This window comes from Cyanistes caeruleus, unplaced genomic scaffold (genome assembly GCF_971803275.1).
Source record: "Cyanistes caeruleus unplaced genomic scaffold, bCyaCae1.hap1.1 HAP1_SCAFFOLD_69, whole genome shotgun sequence".
Lineage (NCBI taxonomy): Eukaryota > Metazoa > Chordata > Aves > Passeriformes > Paridae > Cyanistes > Cyanistes caeruleus.
This window is the reverse complement of record NW_028255886.1, coordinates 1,813,910-1,836,885: the sequence shown is the minus strand read 5'-3', so window position 1 is coordinate 1,836,885 and position 22,976 is coordinate 1,813,910. Positions and strand designations below refer to the sequence as shown.

At 37.9% G+C, this 22,976-nt stretch overlaps 2 protein-coding genes across 3 annotated transcripts; both read left to right on the top strand.

Moving 5' to 3' along the window:
• Nucleotides 1-2,697: 2,697 nt before the first annotated feature.
• Nucleotides 2,698-11,623, top strand: LOC111943687 (synaptonemal complex protein 1-like). 2 transcript variants are annotated; one of them, XM_086872679.1, is made up of 13 exons: nt 2,698-2,830; nt 3,880-3,955; nt 4,139-4,185; nt 5,433-5,491; nt 5,884-5,953; nt 6,573-6,646; nt 7,020-7,128; nt 7,586-7,680; nt 7,817-8,001; nt 8,455-8,522; nt 9,593-9,654; nt 10,921-11,011; nt 11,500-11,623. In XM_086872679.1, the coding sequence occupies exons 5-12, from the start codon at nt 5,887-5,889 to the stop codon at nt 10,969-10,971; spliced, it is 711 nt and encodes a 236-aa protein (XP_086728805.1). In that variant the 5' UTR covers nt 2,698-2,830; nt 3,880-3,955; nt 4,139-4,185; nt 5,433-5,491; nt 5,884-5,886; the 3' UTR covers nt 10,972-11,011; nt 11,500-11,623. The 2 variants fall into 2 exon arrangements, with proteins under 2 accessions (XP_086728805.1, XP_086728806.1); XM_086872680.1 differs by having other exon boundaries at nt 2,777-2,830; nt 7,874-8,001.
• Nucleotides 11,500-21,917, top strand: LOC111939911 (synaptonemal complex protein 1-like). The gene is made up of 11 exons (XM_086872681.1): nt 11,500-11,617; nt 11,854-11,924; nt 12,625-12,706; nt 13,564-13,626; nt 14,283-14,345; nt 15,057-15,173; nt 15,764-15,874; nt 18,968-19,042; nt 19,298-19,357; nt 20,981-21,067; nt 21,153-21,917. The coding sequence occupies exons 3-11, from the start codon at nt 12,653-12,655 to the stop codon at nt 21,294-21,296; spliced, it is 774 nt and encodes a 257-aa protein (XP_086728807.1). The 5' UTR covers nt 11,500-11,617; nt 11,854-11,924; nt 12,625-12,652; the 3' UTR covers nt 21,297-21,917.
• The last annotated feature ends 1,059 nt before the right edge of the window (nt 21,918-22,976 follow it).

Below are 22,976 nucleotides of genomic sequence, written 5' to 3'. Positions count from 1 at the left end.
GACTGGGGACGGGGGGCTCTGGTCTGGGCCAGAGCCGAGAGGGGCTGAGGTTGCAGCAGGAGCACAGGAGCCCTGTGGGGAGAGAAAAGGGGGTGACACTGGGGTGCGGGGCTCCCATCCCTGGGGATGGGGCACATCCAACAGGGTCGTGGCCCCTCTGGCAGCAGCGGGGGGACCCCAACCTGCTCAGGGCAGGGGTGATGGCCACAGCCATTACCTGCAGCCTAGTATCCAGAGTTTCTGATTGAAGTGTTCCTTAATGGAGTATGAGGTGAATTGAACATGCCTTTCCTTAAATACAAACCCCAAAAGCTCCCTGTTTGGGTAGAATCCTACCACCATAAGCTGTTCTCCAAGGACTCTGCACGGATGTGAACAGAGCTGACCTCTCACAGACAGCTGCACCAGCTCAAAGCCCCTGAGCCCAGCCTTCGGCTCAGCTCCAGGCCCAGCTCTGCCTACTGAGATGGCACTCCCATTGCAGGATGCTACTGAACAATGTTGTGGCTGTTCCTTATCACCAAGGGGATCTTTGCTCCCTTACAGTCCTTCAGTCTGACAGGAAAGATGGGTTCGTTTATAAATGGGTGAGGGGCTTTAGGAGGAGTGGGTGTTAATGTCTTCAAAATGTGTCTTAATGTCTCTACAAACATCAAGCTGCACAAGTTTGTTAAAGACCCCAAACAGTTTGACCCAGACAGTTTGAACTCCTGAACTTTAGGGTAATAGACACAGTCTATTGCAGAACTCGGACAGCCTGAACTTCTAGACATTGGGGGACAATGGTGACACATGTTCAAGGGGGAATATGTGGTAGGCAGTTTAGGAAAGCTGTACCTTCCTGGTACCTCAGCAGATGGAGAAAGGAAGAGGGCAGCATGCAATTGGGAGTTCAGGATTAAAAGAGGCTGTATCCTCCAAAACCTCAAGAGAGACCCCACAGGTGTCTCTTTTGCCCCAGTGGACTCTTTTCCCTTATCTTTAAAACTATCTACCTGGTGAGTTTTTTTTCTTCTTTTTCTTTTGTCTATTCAGCATTAAGCAACTAGTTAACTATATACTTGCTGGGAAGGTAGAATTAGAAAGAAATTATAAATATGACTCTTTAGCCAGAGAGGCTAAGGAAGAAATACAAATGAAAGCACAGTTTGAATAATTCAAAGAAAATGGCCTGGCAAACCAGAACACATTCTTTCCCCCAATAAAACTAAGCTGGGACCCCTCTCCCCAGCCTTATAAGGAAAGGTCTGAAGGACCCTGAGGTAACTAAAAATATGCAAAAGCAGCGATTTCTATAGGTCACACACAAATGTTACTCTATTAGTATACTTATGAAGATTGGTTAGTAAAGGAATAGAATATTCAAAGGTATAGGGTATATAAGTAATTGTAAAGAAGAGCTCGCCCTCTTTTTTTTCCCAGATCTCTCACTTCTGTTCTGTTACTCTCTTTCTTAGCAATCTTAAGTCTTGAACTCATGTATTCATATTTTACCCCCTTTTGTATTGTTCTCTCCGAACAATATTTTGTATTTTGTATTGTTCTCTCTCTCTCCCACACCCTGAAATAAACTAACATCTCACTCGACTATAGAGGTCTCTGCCGTGTTTCAGACCATCCAGCACCCCGAAAGTGTCTCTTACAATACTAGCCACTACATTGTATAAAAGGTTATTTGTATCAGGTTATATAGGTATAAAAAATTATGATTCAGGTTATATAGGTATAAAAAGCTATGATTCAGGTTATGTAGGTATCAGATTTATACATATATATAAATATATATATATAAAGTCATGATTTAGGTTATATGGATATCAGGTTATTTAGATGTATTAGGTTATATTGATATCTTATAACTCAAGCTGTATAAGCACCTTGTAACTTTGACCTAAGTTTTATAGGCATCAGCACCCAGATCTTGTCCCCCAGTGCTGTGAGCAGCTCCCCGGTCTGGCTGAGCTCCTGGCAGGCAGCAGAGTCCCTGCCCTGGCACACAGAGCCCTGAAGCCCAGGGATCCTTCTCTGCGGGACAGTCCTGAGCGCCCCAGCTGCACCCGAACCCCCTGGCTGCACAGCTAATCCCAAGTGCCCCCCAACAGCCCCCTCCTCACAGATCCCATCGCCTGGGGCTGTGCCAGCTTTAGGAGATGCCTCAAGGACCTGTCCCTGCATTGCACCCACAGACTCACCGCGGCCCGCACTGAAAAGGTTTGTCCTCCCTTGAGCTCTCCAGCCTTTTGACTTTGGCTGCTTTGGCTCCTTCCAGAGCTCTCAACGTTCCAGTGCCCGACACACAACATTCCATCCACCGACGCTTCTGGGGGAGCGATTTACAGCACGAGGAGTCACAGGAGAACGGGGCTTCCCCATTTATTCCCTGTACAGGCGGGACCCCCTCCCCCATTCCCACTCAGACCTCTCCCGCTTTGCCCCTGCCGGCGACCACGGCGACACCCCTAACCCGCCCGGCCCCTCGGGCTGCCCCGAAACCTCTTTGGTGTCCACACCAAACCACACCACATTTTGGTGACGAGGCAGCCGCGCCTCCCGCTCGCCTCTCGGCCGCCGCTCGGTCCGGCCTGGCCGCGCCTGAGGCGGGACAGCGCCCTGCACCCGCGCAGCTCCGCTAGGCGGCGCTCCCGCCCGGCGCGAGCGGCTCTGAGGGGCCGCCTCAGCTTCCCGCCCTTCGCGCCCGCCCTCACGGCCGCCGAGAGGCGCCGGCGCTGGGGCCCGCCTGCCCGCCCCTTTATCAGGGCCATGGAGAAGGAAAACCGGTTTCACTTGTTCATACCGCAGCGCTGGGCAGGTGTCTGCTGGCAGAGGCCAGGTGAGCGCGGGGCCGCTAAGGGCGGCTGTGCTGCCCTGAGGCCGTGGCTGAGGAGCGGGCGGGGGGAAAGCGCAGGGGCCCTTCCCCGGGGACATGGGGATAGAGCTGTGCCCGGAGAGTGCCCCGGCAGAGACCCGAGCTGCAGCACACACGCACGCACACACACACACACACACACACACACACACACACACACACGGGCAGGACGGCTCCTGCGCTGGAATAATTTCTGTCCATATGCCTAGACTGGTGCCGGGGGAACACCTTGGGTTCGAATTCCAAAGACTTTTGCTGTTATTTCCCATCTGAACTGAAGGGAATCATCTTCTCGAGAATCTGCTCTGTGTTGTAACTACTTCACTGATGATAGGTCCGCATTTGATACGGGTAATTCAGCACAGAAAGCGAGCAGTGCCCCACAAGGATGTGAGCAGTGGCGTTGATGTCTTGCTCTCACCAGATCAAGTGTGCAGCGAAAATGTTCTGTGCCCACACTGGGTTATGGGAATTAAGTTATTTTTTCATGTCGAAGCTCCTTAAGAAATGTGTTGAGATTCAAACGGGATATTCTGACAGCAGATGAGTTATGCTGTTTACAGGACAAACTTCTGTCACTTAAAAACCTTGTAAAAGAGTATTTTCATGCTGGAACATAATCAGATATGGCTTAAAACTGCCATTGGAAGTAAAGCAAAAAAGAAATACCAGCTACTGGTCTTCAAAAAAGTAATTTGGCTTCTTGAGTTCTTTACCATGCACAAGTGCACAGACAGGCAGGAACTGCTGAGTTTCCTGCATTGAAAGCTTCCCTTTTGGCCACAGTCTATAAAGGAAATTGCAAAAGACCAACAATTTGATAAGCCACTGTGAAGTAAGAAGCAAGCGAGTTCCAAAGCCATTGCCAATAGCTTGGGCTTTGAAAGTTGTAGGCAGCTGCCTTATTAATGAAAAAATTTATTTTCACATCATCTGTAGAGGTTTTTCTTCCTAGATTTATAATCCTTCTTTACAAACCTACCCATAAGAAACTAATTTTTAAATTTGTGCAGGGTTCTAACAAATGCTCAGATGATGATTTTAAGTTGCCATCCAATATGTCGAACCATGGTGAAATCACTGATTCAGGTAAGACTAAAATATTTGCCATGCACAATCTTTACTTTTTTTTTTTTTATATTGAGTTTTAATTTTCATGAGTAGTCTTACAGTTTCATATCTGTAACACTGTTTCAAATCTGTTAACACTGTTAGCAGTTTCACCGTTACTTTTTTTAGCAATACATTGATCAATGTCTCTTCATGTTTCAGATACAATTTCACAGCAAGTAAAACTTTGCTCTGAAGTAGATGAAGAGGTCAGCTAAGTATCAACTCTGCATATCTAATTTATTTGGGTTGTTTAAATTTGTTCCCAAACAGTGCCTGAAGCATTATTCAGTAGATATTTCAGTATCAGTATGTAATGCTAAATCCAGAGGGCTTTTGAAGCCAGTGTCATTGTTTGCTGAAAGGTTGCAAGCCTGGGAGCTATTTGGGTGCCTAAACACTGATACAGGTTTGAGGCAGTGTCAACACCCCTGATTAACCACTGACAGGTACTCCAGAGCCATGCAGGTCTCCTCAAGTCTGGTCAGCCCACTGAAGGTTTTCAATCCCATCCAGACACTGTGAATATATTAAGATGTATGAAGTGGCATTTCATGCCTGTTTTTAGTCAGTCAAATCTACTCCAAATTCCCAGCACTCATTAACAAATTTCCAGAGCTGGAATTTCCTGTTTGAAGCCATTCACACATTTGTGGGGAAAAAAGGTCTTAACACCAAGGTATAATGAGTAAGTAGAATTCTTCTTGCAAAACTGAACAAGCCAAGACAGTTGGATAACTTAATGAAGTTTAATTCTTGAGGTTTTAAAACATGTTCTTGATTGGTAATGACTTTATATGCAATTTAGAATTGTTATTATAGTCATTAAAATTTTACTAACTTGATCCTGGATACTTAAGAAGTGTCTATTTCTTTTTAGCCTTAATTCTAGAAACACTTGTGTATAGATGTACTTTTTTGATACAAAAAAGTATCTTTCTTTTTTCTTACTGTTCTCTCCTTAATTGTTTGCTTAGGGAAAAATAGTATCAATTACAAAAGTGAAAGGAAAGAAGGAAAATATGGACATGGAGTGTTGTTGCAATTTTATAGTGATAGTTCTGTGGTCATAGGTATCTGCTGATAGGAAGAAATTCAGTGCTAAACCTTGCATTACAGTTTATCAAATACTAACAGTTTTGATACATAATTATTCAACAACATTAATACTATAATAATTAATATGGTTACGTAAATTGATCCAGAATTACACTTTTCACAGAAAAAATTACATTGGGAAGGAAATTTAGAAGCTGAGCTTGCTTAATGTTTCAATGAAATCCATGTTTTCCCTAGATTCTATAACTTTTGGCACCATGTTTTATAATGACTTATTTAATAAGAAAGGAGCTGATAATTCCTTTTTTAATTCATTATGCTGATTAAGCATAATGACTTGGACAGCTTGCATTCTTTTTCAAAAGAAAAACCTTCCTGAATGTTCTTGCTTTGACAGATGAACAGGAAAAAAATGAAACAAGACAATTGTATGAGGAACTTCATAGCGACATAGAAGTAAGTGACACTTGGTAAAAAGGATGTGAGTTATGTGGATATGCTGGGCTGAGTTACATGTTTATGTTGAGATACCATTTGTTTCCATCATGTGTGCATATCATGTCATGAGTGATGCAGAAAGTCAGGTTTTCAGTCCCTTCTCAAGAATCATTTTTGTATTATATAAAGCACATTCAATGGAGAAAATGCAGTAGCGTGTAGGATGTAGATCCATGTGATCTGTGTGATCTGTGCTTAGTGCTGGGTGACTGACAGAATGTCTTGTCTTCTTTTTGGACTCTGTTTTGCCTACCTGGTGATTTCTTGGAATGGCTGAGGATGGCAGCAGCCTCTGGAGAACTTCCAGAGTTTTCCAATATTGAACTTCAAATACTAAATTTTGTTTTTAGAGAATGACAGTGGCATTTGAAAAGCTTCATATGCAAGCAGAGAAGGACAGATTGGAAAAGAGCATCAAATGTGAGAATTCTGTTTATTGTGTTTATGCTGCTGGCTCAACAATTTTGTACTTGATAGCTTTTATTACACATGCAGGGTCAGGGCAGACAGACGTGAAGTGCTTGGATGGTGAGCAGGTCACACTGAGACACCAGGACCCTCTTTTATTCATGCTGCCAGTATTCACTGCCTGGCCCCTTCTGTTGCTGTTCCACTGGGCCAAATTTGGAACTTTATTATTCAAACAGTCACTCAAAGTCCAAGTTTTGTCTGTGAAGTACAGACTAGAGATCAATACTTATTTCATGTAGTTTATTTAAATAATAATGCACTAATGTATGGCTACAGAAACTTTAGCTATATGCTCTCTATGTATAGGCTACTATGTTCCTGTTCCATTTTCACATGCTCTTTTCTGTTAGTTTCTTGTAACAAACATGGAGTAGTGGACTAATTCTGTGGAAAGCTGGCAAAAAAAGATATTTTATTATGAGGCAATCAAACATTGCCTCAACAGTTTCTCTTGGGAAACAAATTGTACCGCTGTACAATTACAAGCAAACTTAAACTGCAAGTTATATTGAATTTGGAGTACATTTCAGCTAGAATGTTAACTATGGATATTATTGTATCTCAAAAGTAAAAGAAGAAGCAGAAAAGGTGGACAAGTTTGAACAGGAATGCAAACTGGAAGTCAGTCAGAAGGAAAAGCAGGTTTGCTCAGTTTTACCATCTAATATGTGCAGCTTTATTTGTGCCTAAGGGGGCAATGCAAGACCCAATAATTGTTTCTGAGTACTCTTAAAAAAGACAAAAAAAATAGCTGAAGCTGCATTTAATTCGGATTTTGCTAAGTTTAGTGATGTTTCAGTACCTTTAATCTACTGGAATTCATGATTTGATTTTGATCTGGAAAATCTTTTTGTTTAGACTAATAATGTGACTTGATCAATATTTGACTAAGATCAACAGTCTTATCTAACTTGAATGACAGCAGTATGTCTGCTTATCATACCTGGGGTACAAATGAAAATGAGTATCTGTCCCTTCTCCAGATTTCATTATGATATTTCCTTAATTTTTTTAGATTTCAGCTATTACCATACAGAGAGATGAAAAAGATGGTGTAATAGAAGACATCAAGGCTCAGCTGAAGGCGTCACAAAATAAGATTGCTGACTTAATAGAAGCAAAATGTAAGAGTTCTGTCTGCTGTGTTTAAATGTAATTGTTATAGAAGCATAGGAAGCAGGGTCATGATAGTTTTATTCTGTTGCTGGTCGGCAGCAGAATTTTGGGTCCTTGAAGGCCTTGTTTTTGTTTGGAGCAGAAGCTGCTCATGTGGAATCAGGAATGGCAGGGCAGTTTTTAGGTGAGTCAAGCTGTGAGAGCTTTTGAAAATTGCAGGGGGAAAATATGTTGCTTCAGTTTTGCAGATTCATAGTCAGGTAGATGCCACTGAGGAAACTTACTTTTCAGAACTTGATTTTCAATATTTTTAAGCCATCTATATTCAAAGTATTTCTAGTATATGATGTCAATACCATTGGTCTTTGTTAAATTCTATAAATGTATGTACTTTTCCATTTTTAGCAGCATTTTTTAGTAAGTATCCTGTTTTTAAAAGTATAAACATACATCATTTTTGCTTAGTACGTGAAGAAGAAATGTTAAAGGAATCCCAGGCCAGTCAAGAACATTTGAGGGCAGAGCTGGAAGAGGCTAAAATTTCACTGCAAAAAGCAGAGGTACACCTTGCCTATAGTTTTACAGTGTAAACAGACTAGATGAGCATTTGCATAAATAATTATGGATACTTTAGATATGAAACAGCTGTAGCTGTTTGTTGCAAAACATGTTTAGAGATTATATCATGTTTTGAAGGTTACTCAAAAGAACTTAGAAACAGAATGCCAGACTACAGTGAAAACATTAATTCAGGTCACTGGAGAAAAGGAAGCACAGGAGGAAGAATGTAAAAAAATGGAAGCTTTGCTTGCAGCCCTGACAGAGGAGTTTGAGACTTCTACTGCCAATTTGAAAAGCTTACTGCAAAAGGAGCAAAATAGGTAAATTAAAGAGTTTAAATTTGGAGAGTCATCTTACAGCTTGCAGTCTATGACAAAGAGCAGTTAAAAATGAAGCAGAAACTTGGAGGTTTTTTTGACACAGTGGTCTAAATCAGAGAATTTAATGTAGTTTTTTTTTTTTATTTGTGATGGTTGATACTGGTCTATCAAAAGTAAATTTTTGCCCCTCTGACTTTCATAATTCTGTCTTTAAGAAATACAGATTTCTGTATGTATATATTTGTTTACTTTTAATGTCTACTGTTCTGAAATTGTAAAAGGGAAAAATTTGATATGTGTTGCAGGCAGATATATCATCTGCCTGTTGAAAGGGAAATGTTATTAAAGTGCTTGTGGTAAGACTGTCTTATTGTCCTTTAAGTTTCAAATGCAGTGTTTTGTACTATACATTTTTAAATTTAGATTTTTAAATTTAAATTACTGTTTTCTTAGATTAAAGGAATATGAAGACAAGTCAAAGCTGCTTACCTTGGAGCTCCAAAATAAGTCTGCTGAGCTGGGTAAGGCTTGTAGAAAGGCAGAAAATGAGCTAGGCAGTAATAAAAATGTTTTCTGGAAATGGACTGTTTCTAGTACTTGGAGAAATGATTTTACAGTACCTGTACCTGTCAGGAATGCCTAAATTTCTTTTTACTCATCTGACTCCATTTTCTTTGGTGGTCATTGGTACTGGAACAGCCAAAGGGCAGTGCTGTGCAGAACCCCAATAGTAAGACCATCCATGCATGAATTCTCATGGAAGTAATTTTGGTTTCCAGCTAAGACTAGTAGCACTGCAGGTGCCAGGAGTGACTTCTGTGGCTTGTAGCAGAGATAAAACCCTCCCATTAACGTTTCTGTACTTGGCTGGATGTGCAGTGGTGCTGGCAGGGGTTATCTTTAAATACTGCTTTGATATCATGTGGTTTCTAGGGATGTGCTCCCTAGCCCCCAGAGTAAGAGATCTGCCTTCAGGACTGTTTTCCTGCTGTGCAGCACATGGCCCTGGGTTTCATCTGACAGATGAGAAATGTGGTTGGATGTTTTTATCTACACTGAGGGCATCTATAGAGAAGTGTTCAAAAGTGAACTGCTAATACTTGTTTAGATCGAGGCAAGATGAGACCTGTGAGAATTCCACACCAAATGTGACCTTGGTGTTGAGTACTTGCAAAAAATACCAGTATTGTGAATTTGCACATAGAAAACATTTGGAAGTTAGTAACAACTGGTTTCCTTTTTCAGCATATCCGTGTGACACCTTTAGCAGTTCAGATTTTTTTTCTGGAACAATGCAGATGCATCAATACTTGGAGAATACTCTGGTCTTACAGTCCATGGTTTGTTTGAAGCCATAACTGTGAAAAACATAATCGGCTCTGAATTTTATCTCTTCAGATACAGATTTGCTAATGTCTTTCTTAATCATTTTTTCAAGTCTACATTTAGATTAAGTCATATATTAGCTTTACAGCTTCTGAACTTAATCCAGAAAGTTTTCAGAACTGGGTATTGGAAAAGGGTTTAATTTTGCCTGCCAAATATGAAAAATTATTTCTGTTCCATTAAATTTACATTACATGTGTTGTAGAGGAGATGACTAAAGTAAAATGTGACAAAGAAGTGCAACTTGAAGAGCTGTCAGAAACTCTGGTAAATGTTCATTTTATTAATCTTATAGCATTTGCTCTTAATTGAAATTCCTCTTGCTTTTGAAGTACCTTAAATGCCATAAATGAACACCATCTAGTCAACTTTAACATTTCTACTAAACTTTCTCACACACAATTTCAGTGTTTTCTTTGAAGAACTTTATTGCCACTGTTTTTCTTGTCTCTTGTGTTTTGGTTTTTCTTGTCTCCCATGTTTTGGTTTTCATTGTCAAGGTTTTTGGTTATTTCCTTCTTTGTTCATGCTCATTCAAATGCCACTCCCTCTGGATATAAAGTTTCCCAATTTTTTGCTTACTTATAGGAAGGTAATTGGCTCTGGCCTCTTTGAACCCTACTGTACTGTGACATAGGCCCATTTTCTGTCACAGAAGTCTTAAGCTATATGAAGTACACTCTTAATAGAGTTTTATTTTCATTATGATTTTATATTTACAAGTCTAACAAGAAACTGTATCAAGTCAAGTTAGTGTGAAATCAGGTGTACATTTTGCTGTGTCTGCTTATTGTTATAATCTGTGCATTGAGTGGTCTAAGTTTCACTAATTTTCTAAAATGGGCAGGTTGGAGGACTTGTACTGAAGAAGGATCTTGAGGCTACTGTAGAAAATTTGCAAAGAGAGAAAAATTTGGAGAGAGAAATGAAAATGCTCTTCAAATCAGTGAGGCCTGAAATAGGGCAATAGTAACATGCTTTTATAAATAGTGAAGTAACACATCATAACGTGTACACTAGTACATCAGAAATAGCACACAGAGCAATGTCCCACCCTGAACTGCTCTGCTCATAACAGTGACAGCAGGAGATCCTCTGTCCTCCTGTAGCCTCTTACACTCTTAGAGTGGCTGTACTAAGGATGAAGACACAGCCCTGCTGATTGCCTTTCTGTTCTATCTTATAGAACTGGAATTCTCTGATTTTCACTTAGATGCATGTAAAAGCTTATGGAGTCTGAAGTAAATGTCTTTATTTAAAATTATGTCCAAGGAATCTAATTTTAGTAGTTTTGCAGACTAGGTAATTAAACTAATTACAGCAGGGGACATTTACAGCACTGGTGTCAGAGTTCACTCTCTCACACCACTTCCATATCCCACCAGAGATATGTGAAGATACAGTCTGGATAATCCATGACATGGATGTTGTTTGGTTCTTCTGAAAGCCTTGTGCTGTTAGCTCATGTCTGATAACCTCCATGAATTGTAGTTTACACATGTATACTCAAAACTTTTCCTTTTCTTTTTGCAGAAAGAAATCCATGATTTGAAAGTACAGCTGAAAAGGAACAAGTTTATTTAAACCAGCTTTTGACTCTGAAAACAGATCTTGAACAAGAGGAGTATGACCATTTTGAAAATATAGTATTTAATTTTTTTTGGTGTTATATAGAAGTTATTTTAATACACAGTGAAATGTACTATGATTGTTTTCAAAAGGAAGTTTTGAACTAATTAGTATGACATTAATTATACACTTATATTTGTAAAATAGATTTTGTCTATTTGTATGTATTCTGTGGAATACATGGTTCCATATCTGTTTGACTTAGTTAACAAGAAGAGAAGGTTTCTGAATTCATAGTTAATCCTGCTTTAAACTACATCATCTTCACTAAGCATTGTATTTATATAAAAGTTGGCTCTAGTTTTCTTTCCTTCTTGTGTCAGCTTTTTATATCACTGTGACTTTGCTGCAAAGCTTATATTTGTAGATAAAAGCCTGAACGTTTTTCAGCATGGAGTAACATTTGATAATGGGTATATTTAATTTAAAAGGAGATTTCAAAATGCATGTTCTTATTCCTCTTGGCCATTTGTTTTAAACTAGGTTGAAGAATGAACAACTAACAGTGTATCTCAATAAGCTTTCACTAGAGAAAGAACAAATAGCACAAGAGAAAAATGGTGTGACTGCAGAACTCAAGAGGCTGCAAGAAAAACAAGAGGCAAGTTGTAAACTTCCAGCTTTTTTTAAAGGACAGTACTCAATTTTACAAATCAGATGATAAGCTGCAACATGACATGGTTCTGTAGAGTATCTGAACTATTTTTTGTGTTTGAATTGGAAAGGAAGTGTATTTACATTTGTGAATAAGGCAGGTCAGTGTGCTTTGGATGTGTTTGAATTTTTTAAGAAGTCACTTTGAATTTTCTTTCTTTGCTGACATGGGTCTTTAGTTAGGATAGTAAGAAAAAAGAAGAAAATACAAAGCAGTTAGTTGAAAACCTAGAAGAGGCAAATAGCCAGCTAAGGCAAGTAAAAACAAATATTAATTTCTGATGTTGTTAAAGGAAGTAGACTGAAATAGTTGTGTTCATATGCTGCTTTCTGGGATTTTTTTGATTAATGTTTTTCTAGAATATATAGCTAAGCAGAAACTATTCAGTGTTGCTATTGGCCAGGTAGAAATTTTCTCAGATTATAAGTACCTGTTGCTGCAGGAACAACGTTTGCCATAGTTTTGTATTACATGAAAGCTGTTCTGTTTTGTGTTAGACATCTTAGGTGAGAAGGAAATAAAAATGGAAGTTCAAGGTTATGGATTAAATGTGACAAGGCAAAACTGGATAGGTGTTACTCTCTGTTGAAGTCTCTGTACCATCTGTTCAATAGACAGGCAACCTCCCATGTTTCATAGCTGCATTAAAATATTCCAGGTTAGGATGTATTTTCCTTAGGTTAGGTGGAACATCTTTTCCTACTTAAAAAAAGTATAGACTGTTCACATATTGACTTACTAGCCATGTTGCTTCATTTCACTGAGCAGCTTATGAAGTTCCCATCAACATTAGCAGATCTTTTTAGAAAATAAAATACAGCATTATTATTAATTATGATGTACTATTACAAGTATACTATAATTATACTAAAGAGAAGTTAAAGGTAATAAGTTAAAGGTAATAAGTAGATATTTACCAATTATTTAACAATGCGTGTTAATTTGGCCCTTAGAAGTGAACTGGAGTCTTTGAAGGAGAAAATGGCAAAGACAGGTGAAGAGGTTAAAAGTAAACTGGATGAAAGAGAAGAAAACGTACGTCACATCATGTGTCATGAAAATATGTTACATAACCTGTAGGACATAATCTAAATGTAAAATGTGTGTTGGGATTTTTTTCTGCAAAGCTCTGCCTGGGGGATGTGATCTCTGCCAGAGGATTTCTTCTTTCACAGCTGCTGCCAGTTGTGACATTGTGTATCCACATGCTGAGCCCTATTATTTTAAAAGACAAGCAAAATCACTGAGATGTTTACTCCTTGCTTGGAAGTTTGATATTAAAGATTTGCTTGATTTCTGTTTTTTCATATACCCACTGACTGATGGATGGGCTCTGGATTAGCTTTTTATATGTAATGTGAGTTTTAGCTTAAATAGGTTCAAATATTTTCACTTTCTTTCTATAGTTTCAAAGCAACCTGAGGTTTTTGGCATTAGAATGGATTTCAAAATTTCATTGTAAAAGTCAAAGATTTACAATTTTAATTTCAGGTTAAGGGTATTGAAAATGGAATTTCCATAAAAGAAAAGCAGTTGCAGATTCTAGAAAATAATTGGGAAAATTCATTTTTTCATGGATTGTAGGGAACTTCATACAAGTGTATTTTTAAAATTTTGAAGAGACTGGGTTTTTTTCTTCTTACTTAACCCTATAAACACTGGGTCACTGCTATTAATAAACATCTTGTAGTACTTTATGGCTAAAACTCAGATCATCCTAATATGTCAGCTTGTGTTTCAATCCTGTTGGAATAAACCAAACTGGTGCAAGTGCATGTTTGAGAATGCTTTGAGAGTGCATGTTTGAGAATCCTGTATTGAGAAATACAGGAATTGCTAACATGGAGTCATTTTTAGAACTTACTGATTAATATTTGAAATATCTCTTTCAGATGAATAGTTTAAAGAAACAGGTGGAAAATAAAACCAAACACATTGAAGAGTTGCAGCAGGAGGTGTGTAGAGATTTTAAAAATCACAAATACATAAACACATGGTATTTTGAGGTGACTTTTTCATCAGTTTTTGTCTGTTGAGGTATTGTAATTTAAACATTTTCCTTTCTTATCCTAACTCTGAGCAAATTAAGGAGTCATCTTTGGAATCACTTGATTTGTTAAATTAGCTTTAATTTGAAAAGAACAATTACAAAAATAATATCTTGAATAAACTTGTACTTTTTTCATTTAGTACATAGTATTATTTATTTACTGGTCATCAGGACTATCTCAGTTACCAGTAGTAGAAAAGAATTCTGCAGTAGCACAAATTGTAGTAACTTCACTGTAAAAATAATTTGTATATTTTGTCATGACATCTTCACACTTTCTGTCAGCAGCACCTTAGTTTTAATTCCCATTTTGCACCTCATTTGTTTTCCCTGTTGTTGCTCAGAAGGAGCTCTTTCTTAAGGTCATGAAGAAACAGTATTATCACAGTAATTATTTGAGCATTCTTTGGAGAATTGTTGTGGAACCTGAACTACACAATGGAAAGTTATTTGCTTGATGAAAGCTGGAATTTTGAAGATTCTGACATTCCTGATGCAGTTAAACCATTACATAATTCTATTAACTTATTAAGATACAGTCCTTGGTTTTTATTTCAACAGAATAAGGTGCTAAAAAAGAGAATTACTGCAGAAAGCAAGAAAAACAGTATTTATGAAGGGAAGGTAGGTTTAAATAACATCATGTAGAAGATGAGGTGAGTGCTTTTAAGCCCCAGTGTAACTAATGGTAATACTTGTTAAATACATTCTGAACTGATTTATAGATGGGGGATACAGATTTTGTGGGAATGAGTTCACAGTTTTTAGAAGATGCTTCCATTTTTAATCATTGGGCATTGACTATTGGACATTTAAAAGAGATGGACTTCACATCACAATTAATTATGTTTGTAATCAGTTCCTTTCTTTTTTTTTTCTTTTGTTGATAGTAGACTGAACAGGGTTCAGTAACCCCATTGTGACAGAAAAGCATTTAAAAGATATACATGTATTACTCACTTTAGGCTGTTCTTTAAATGTGTTCTGCAGTCACAAATCCCTCCGATGGGAATATTGTGTCCAGCTTTGGGTACTGCACTTGAAGAAAGAAGTGGACTTTTGTGAGGATATCTATATGAGAAACTTAAAAGGAAAAACTGTAATCTGCTGTAATCTGCAAAATGCTGTTGCCATGGTTTCTTTGAGTATTTTCTAACTGACTTCAGGCCAAAGTTCAATTCTTTATAAAAAAAGCTGAACTTTTAAATAGGAAACACTTTAATCGTATACCTGAAAAGTAACAGTGTGTTTCTGCTCAAAAATAAGAGGTAAAAAAAAAGCATTAACATATTAATTCCTAAACAAATAACAGCAGCAATTCTGCATTCCCAAAAGGTGAATAAATTGCAGTTAGAGATGGAAAATATGAACAAAGAACATAAGGAAGCAGTTGACATCTATCAAAAAGACATAGAAACAAGAAAAATGAATGAAAATAAACTTCATGAAGAGGTGAGAGGTGTTAATTTTTTCTGCAATTTATTTTTTTTTAATTTAAAATGTTTTTATGAAGCTTTATTGGCCAGAGTTCTTACTCTTACATTTCAGTCTTATCAACATAAATGGAACTTCTTTTGTATGCCCATGAGCAAAGCTTTAGTACATTAGGTGCTTAAGTTAAAGTATTTGAATATATCTTTGAAAATGAAAACCCAGTTAAAAACTACTTCTTTCAAGATACAGTTCAAAGAAATTCTACCCTTGGTATAAAGTCAGCATAACTAAATTAGATTATAACTTCTCCCATATTAATATTTTTTTTCCCCACACATTTTTTGATGGTAATTCTAGGAAATGTTAGGGCAGAGAGCTTGAAATGGCCTTTTGGTTAGAAGTGAACTTGCCTGCTGTGGATGTACCTTTAATCTTGCCCATTTTAACAATCTGCATAAAAGATGTCAGATTTGAAAAAGATCTTAAAAGCAAATGAAGTCCAACTGGGATTACATACTTGGCACCCACAGGGGGAAGATAAATTAAACTAAGATTTAAAAAAAATATATTGTTACATTTATGAATGAAATGTAATTTATTACTGACAGGTAGAAAAGTTGAGGTTGCTTTATGATGAAACAACAATGATACAAAGAGAAACTGATATCAGATGTCAGCATAAGATAACTGAAATGGTGGCACTTATGGAAAAGCACAAGGTGAGAGATTTTACTGATTGCCCTGATTTGTATTTTGTGATACCACGTTAATAACCTTTCAAAATCAGAAAAAGGCCTGAGTCTGGGAAAAGGAAGCTGAACACATACTTGAGTTTTCATCATCTAAAATCAAATTAATTTGAAGATTTTTGAAAACATGCCTATGGGCAGATAAACTCCACTTATCTAAACTTCTTGGATTTTTAATTGCTTTTTTTTTTTTTTTTTTAAATTCAGGCTTCCTTTGATACCATCTGAATGCAGTATTTTTCAGTATCAGTTTGGCCTCTTATTCCGGGGCGATTACTTGGTGACTGTCAGCCGTTTAGCTTGACATGTTTTAGGTTACCTTTCTATTACCCTCTTTTACCATATCTTCAGCAGGTGTCATTAATAAAAGTAGCACAGCTGGCTCATAGGTGCTGAACACATATTGCTGCACGGAAATACAGCACTCTCTGCCAGTCCGCAAAATAATACTGTATCGAGCATTTTCTGTTTTACAGTCTCTGCAGAAGCATCAGTGTTTGTTCATGGTGCTTTCTGAAACTTCTGAAGAGCCTGGTTTGAAAGAATGATTGATGTTTTAAGACTGAATCGATCTATAATCGTAAAATTTAGTCACGTTTTGAGTTTGTTGTTGGTTTGATTTTTTTAACACAGAACGAATATGATAAAGTGATTGAAGAAAAAGATGCAGAGTTAAAAGTATATAGAATTAAACTGCAAAAGCAGTTATCATCAGAAAGAGCACTTTAAGGAGTACTTTCCAATGTTAAATAATTCAGTGAAGGGGCTGATGTCCTTGTCTCATGGTTTTACACTGGCTAAGAGCCAGGCATGCACGAAAAAAAATTCACTCATTTTTCTGTGCTATAGTTGAGCAGAGGAGGGGAAAGAAAAATTGAAGGGCTTATGAGCTAAGGATTAGGAGAAAAACACTTTAAGGGTAAAACAGGTTCAATTTTAAATAGTATCAAGAAAATATAAATAGAATTAAAAGTGGGTAATCAGAATTAAAATAAACCTGTTGCCCTGAAGACTAAGCCTTCTGATCTTGTTTTCATAGTTTTAGTTACTTCCCAGGAAAGTAACTGTAAACATAAATATTTACACATCCTTCTAAGAAACATCTTTGATGGACGTTTCACATGACCAGTGTGATTGGGAAGGTGATAATTTAGTTACCCAATCCCTGGGCATTGTCAAGAATCTATAAATACTGGAGTCAGAAAATAAAGTTACTGCTTTTCCTGTCATACCATTGAGCTGAGTCTGTGTGAATCATTTCGTGTCCTTTAGTGACATAAACCTTTAGAACACTTTTTTTTCCTAATCCTTTCTTCTTTTCCACTGACAGTACAGAGACAAAACATGTGATCTTTAATCAGTTTGTCACTTCTAAAAATATTTTTTTCAGTTTGTTTAGGGAGTTTCTTGCTCTGCCATGGGGTCTTTCCCACCAGAGACAGTTGTCTGTGAACCTTTCCAGTGTGATTTTAATTTTGACAAATAGCCGTCCCACCCGACCTGCTGCCACGTGAGTCCCTCCCAAAGGTAAAGTCTTCGCACAACTGTTTTGCAAGGGTCATTAGTTTAGGGGCTGCAGTCTTTTAAGGAGGAGCTGTTCTAGTTTGGAAGCATGGATTCTCCAGCTTCTCTCTTTGTTTGAATTTCCCGCTACATGACAGCTTTTTAGCATCCACTTCCTCCAGCATGAGCAACTTTTCTCACGGGCTGTGATGGATCTCTGCATTCCCCCATGCGCTTCATAAATTACAGAGAAACAGTTTGTTGTAGTATAGTCCTCACTACAGCTTGCAGAAAAATCTCAGCTCTGACGTTTGGAGCACTTCTTTTCCTTCATTCCCCTCACTGACTTTAGTGTTGCCATGTTGTTCTTTTCACATGTCTTCACTTTTTCCTTCTCTCTGATTTGGAGAAAATTCTTTGGAGGTTCGTTTGTTCTCAAGTTCTATCAATTGGAAAGTTCTTGTAGGGTTTTGCAGTGCTGAAAAGTTGATCTCACCTGGGCTCTGTATTGGGGGTGTTGCTCGTCATGCCCCCCGCTGTCAGCCACGTGGTGCCCACCACGACCACTGAGGCACCATCTCATGTTCAGCCCTCTCTTCACGCAAGGCACTGAGAAGGAGAAGCTGCTTCCACAGCTTCTGTCCTTCTGCAGGCAGCACGGCTGGCTAAAAGCGTCTGAGCAGGCAAAGTGCATGAGGAGCTGTGCTGAGATGGTGGCAGCCACACGGTACGTGGTTCTGGCTATGGGGCATCGGCTGCGTGGCCCTGGTGGCCACTCATGGTGCCAAGAGGGTCCCAGCTGCGGCGCCTCTCCACCCCTCAGAAGAAGAAGAAAAAGTGTGAGCAGTTTTTTTCTTCCCTTAATATATCACAGAGGCATTACTGACTTTTTTAATTAGGCCAACAACATGTCCATGATCAGAGCCTTCAGAAGTTGGCTCTGCTGAACACAGTAGAAGCTTTGAACAGGTTTCTCTCTCAGAAGCCACTTCTGTGGCTTCCTCCACCCCCACTGAGAGCCAAGATGTGTTAAACCAACGTCCCTTGAAGAGTAATATAATTATAAATGCCATATTTTACTTCTTCCTATTGAGTACTTGGGGAAGGGTTAACTGTCTGCTTTAGTGGGATTGATTCAGCCCACTAATTTATTTGCTTTTATTTTCTTACAGATCTTATTCTAGGCACTAAAAACTCCAAATGTTTCTAAGAATAAATTGGAGTAGCAGTTTGTGTCTGCTCTTCCAGATTGTGTGTCATTTTCTGGCTTCACAGTTTGAATATGAAATTCTTGTTTTAAATAGTTAAATAGTCTCTCACCACTCTTTTCCCAAGTGTTTTAAGGTCTTACCTTGAACACTTCTGATCAATTACCTTTTCTTATAGTACTTCAGGTTCTTTTAAACAAGCTAAAGCAAAGGTTCAAGTATAGAGTTGAAAAACAAATAGAATTATCTTTTGTATGTAATGAGTATCCCTAGTAATTACTGTTTCATTTTGGACTTTTATTTTTTCTGGGTTGTGCATAGTTAACCATATCATTTATTTAATTGTTTTTAGGAAAATGAGCTGTCATGTTTGAAAAGTGAACTGTCATCCCTTAAGGAACAACTGAAAGCAGAAATTGAAGAGAAGGTGGAGTTTTTTACTAACTGAGCAGTGTGGGTGAGAGGTGTGGCTTGGCCTTGTGCTCTGGGAGAAGTTGTATAAGAAATGAAACTGAACAGAAAAAACATGATTTTGAATGCTGCAGTTGTACTAAATCTGGTCATTTATTTGTGTAATCTTTGTAGCAATTGATGATTGTAGACTGTGTTTTGGAATTACACCAAGAAGATTTATAACAATTGAATTGAAATATTTACTGCCTATCACATAATCCTTTTTTAGGAGAATCTTGTAAAAGAGCACTCTCAAAAGATGATTTCTGAAAGTGAAAAGAAACACAAGGTAACTTTTACTTTTTAATTGGTTTTAGAATTTGGTAGTGTGTATATGTGTAGAATCAACTGAAGTGCCATGATAATTTATTTGCATTCAACAAAAGACATTGGAATGCTTTTAACTTATAACCTTTTAAACTTATGTTCCTGGGACTCCTAAACCTTGTTTAGGTCCAGACAGTGAATCTATTAATGTAAAAAATAGAAAGTCTCCAAATTATATTCTTATGGAAGTCAACATGGTGGAAAAGAAAAAAGTGTCTCCTGTGGTACCTGCAGGAATCCCCTTGGGCAGTTCAACATTGAAGTTTTGTAACTCCTAACAGTGAATTTTTCTTGTTGCATTTTTCTGCCTGTATTTCTTAATTCCCTGTAGATACTTATTTATTTTCTTCCTGGGATAACCAGGGATTTTAAAGGGTGATACCATTCCATGGAGATAGTAGACAGCAGTTTGTGGAAGGGTTCCAAATATGACATTTTTCTTGCTCAGTTGTTGCTTTATGTCTCTAGAATTGTTTTACTTAGTGTTCAAAAGTATCCATTTGAAAAGGCAATTTTTCTCTATGGAAGAGAAAAAAAAATTATATAGCTGTAAAAATTGTCAAAGTATCAAAGTATTTCTGAGTGCAAAACTTACTCTTCTTCCTTGTCAAGAGTGTGCTTGTGGTTTTCATATTGGAACAATAAAATCCACTCCCATTTTGATGTTATCTTTCAAAAAAGGGACTGCACTGGACCATTGCAATGTTCTCAGATTAATTTCTAGTGAAAAGACTATTTTAAATAACACCAATGTTATCACCATCAATCTTTCCCCAAAAGCCTCTTCCTGCAGTTTTGTTCATTTCCATTTTCTTAGATGTTTGATATAGTCCATATGCAGTGGCTACAGTTCAGAATAATCTGAATTTCTACAGAGAAGCATGAAGAACTTAGTATGCCATGAAACTCAGTTCTTCCACAGCTTCCTGTTTATTCTCCTCATTTGGCAACCAAAAAAGGATATTTCCACCCCACCCCACTTTGTTTGGGTCTTTGCTTCATGTTTGGATGGAAAGATAATAGTTCCACCACATCTCTCAGGTGTCATCTTGGACACTCAGACTGTAACCTGGGTCGTGAGTTTAGGTTTATACTTACCCCATAAAATATAATGTAAAAATATTAAAAAAAATTCTTTTCCAGACATACATTGTAAAGACTCCTCCAGTAGATAAACTGCGAAGTGGAAGAAGCACAAACCTACCTTCAGAGGAGAGCACAAGCAAAAAGCAAAAAGTGCTTCTCCAGTTGGATAGTCAGTCAGACAGCTCTGAGTACACTGACCTCCTGGAAAGAGTCAGAGAACAAATAATGTACTGAGCAGTTCTTTGTGCTCACTGCTGTGTCCAAGAACGAAAATAAAGAGTTTAGGCTTCCACATTCAAGCCAATATTTATGTATATTTTTTTATTTAATTGGCTCTTTCTGGATTTGTAGTTGTATGTACATAATTTACATTTTTTTCATGGAACTGTTATGCCTCATAATGACATCTTAACTTTTTTTTATATAGTTTAATGTCCATAGGGGGAAAGAAAAATTATTTTTTAATACAGTGTGACTAAGTAACTTTTTAATTTATTAGAGCATAGTCTCGGAAGAAGAAATGTTTAAAAAATTGTTCAAAGATTATCCACAAGCTTCACAATTACATTCCACAGCACCAAAAAAGGTATGTTAGCCTTTCATATGATTAAACCAAACAGTTAATCAGATTGTTTACACAAGCTAATGGATGGCTTTATTTTCCTTCCTAGACACCAACTTCATCCAATGTGAAATCTCCAGACTCTTCACTGAGATTCAAAACAATGAGGAGAACGCGTCAGGCGGACTGGACTGCGGTTTCCAAAATGGACAGGAAAAGAAAAATGAAAGAAGCTGCAAAGTTCTTTACTTAAAATGCAGAAATATCCAGTGCCTGGGCATTGCTTATGGGTGCCACCATAGGGGTGTTATTCTCTCAGAGTTAGTACTTTGTTGCATTTTTCTGTCATACTCAGTGCGTTGAATTCTATGATCATTTCCTTTACACATATAAACTTTATAGATCTATAAAGACATCCCCCTGCAGAGTATTTTCCACCTTTCCTCCCTTCTGCTGGAAAATGTTGGGACACAAATTAGCCAATTTTAAATTTTGAAAGAAATATAACTACATAGAAAGTTGTTCCAAATCTGTTTCTGGCATTAGAAATTCTGGTTTTAAAGAACTTCTGTTCTTTAAATTTTACTCTGTTTTTGTTAACACATAATACTTAGTGAAAGAAATGTAGCTTTTAAATGTATTCACTTTTACCTGAAGTCCTCTTGCTTTTTCCTGCCTTTTAAAGGCTGTTAGACCTGTCTGTTTAGACTGTTCTAGATTGTATGTTAAAATGGTTTTGAAGCTTCTAAATCTGAAGTTTTAATAGAATTACTTGTATTTAAATATTTCAGCTACATAAGAAATAAAATATGCACGTTATAAAATTGTGAAAACAATGTTAAGATGCCATTAAATTGTTTATCTGAAATACAAATTGTGGGACTAAATGTTGTTGCTTGAAATATTTGAACAGACGGAAATTACCAGCCAGCCTTCCTAGGGACAGTAGCTTCTGCCACAAAAGTGTAAGGAGAGATTAGAACATCTATTTCTGTATTAATCCTTGATTAATCTTGATTTCAACAATGACAAACTCTACTTCAGAGCTTAGAGATGACAAGAAAACTATGTCTTGAAAGATAATGAAAAATTAAAAATCCCAGATTCATCTGAAGTGGGAAGCAAAACATACCTGCTGCATTCTTTTTGTGTAGTCTTATGGACAAGCCAGTAGTTTGTGTTCTTTATGCTGAGCTGTTGAGCAGTGATGTAAATAAGATTTGTTATTGTATGTAACTAACAAATATTGTGCAAAGATCTGTGAGAATATACTGTGCTTTCCCCATGAGCACTTGAAATTGAAAAATGGAAGTCTGTACTGCTCACTTCTAGACTCAGTGACAAATCAGTTAGAGCCTTGGTATTTTCTAGGGACATGAATCCACGGTACATCACATAATTCTCCTGATACCATGAGTGTGTCCTGTGAGGTGGTGTGTAAATCACCTGAAAAATTACAAAAATATTGCTAGCAACACTCCAGAAAGCTTGCAGGAAATGCAAACAGCAGAGAAGGGTGTAAAGTCACATCTGCCTGTTTCTGTGTCTGATTCTATACATGGGCTGGGGTTCCCCGTACTTGTTGCTGTGGCAACAGTCCACAGCTACATCTCTCCCTGTCTCTCTTCTCTGGCACTTGCCCCTCGCACAGCAGCACCCGATGGGGGAGAATCCAGAGAGTGAAAGAGACCAAACTCCTGGGCTCAGACACAGTCAGGTCGATGGGGGAAGGAAAATTTGTGCAAGGAAGCAAAACCAGGAATTCATTCCCTTCTTTCCTCAGGCAGGTGGCTGTTCATCCCTCCCCAGGTGAGCAGGGCTCCATCCCAGGCAACGGTGACTTGGGAACACAAATGCCATCACTTCCAGCATCCCCCCTTCCTACTCCTCCCACCCACTTCCCAATCTGATTCTTCTTCCACATGGTCTGGGG

Bases quoted from the DNA above. Each gene is read 5' to 3' on its own strand.
- LOC111939911 (XM_086872681.1), top strand. From the start codon at position 12,653: ATGGCAAAGACAGGTGAAGAGGTTAAAAGTAAACTGGATGAAAGAGAA. The intron at 13,627-14,282 runs GTGTGTAGAGAT...TTATTTCAACAG, and splicing joins TTGAAGAGTTGCAGCAGGAG to AATAAGGTGCTAAAAAAGAG. The intron at 15,174-15,763 runs GTGAGAGGTGTT...TATTACTGACAG, and splicing joins AAAATAAACTTCATGAAGAG to GTAGAAAAGTTGAGGTTGCT.
- LOC111943687 (XM_086872679.1), top strand. From the start codon at position 5,887: ATGACAGTGGCATTTGAAAAGCTTCATATGCAAGCAGAGAAGGACAGA. The intron at 7,681-7,816 runs GTACACCTTGCC...CATGTTTTGAAG, and splicing joins TTTCACTGCAAAAAGCAGAG to GTTACTCAAAAGAACTTAGA. The intron at 9,655-10,920 runs GTAAATGTTCAT...TTCTTTTTGCAG, and splicing joins AAGAGCTGTCAGAAACTCTG to AAAGAAATCCATGATTTGAA.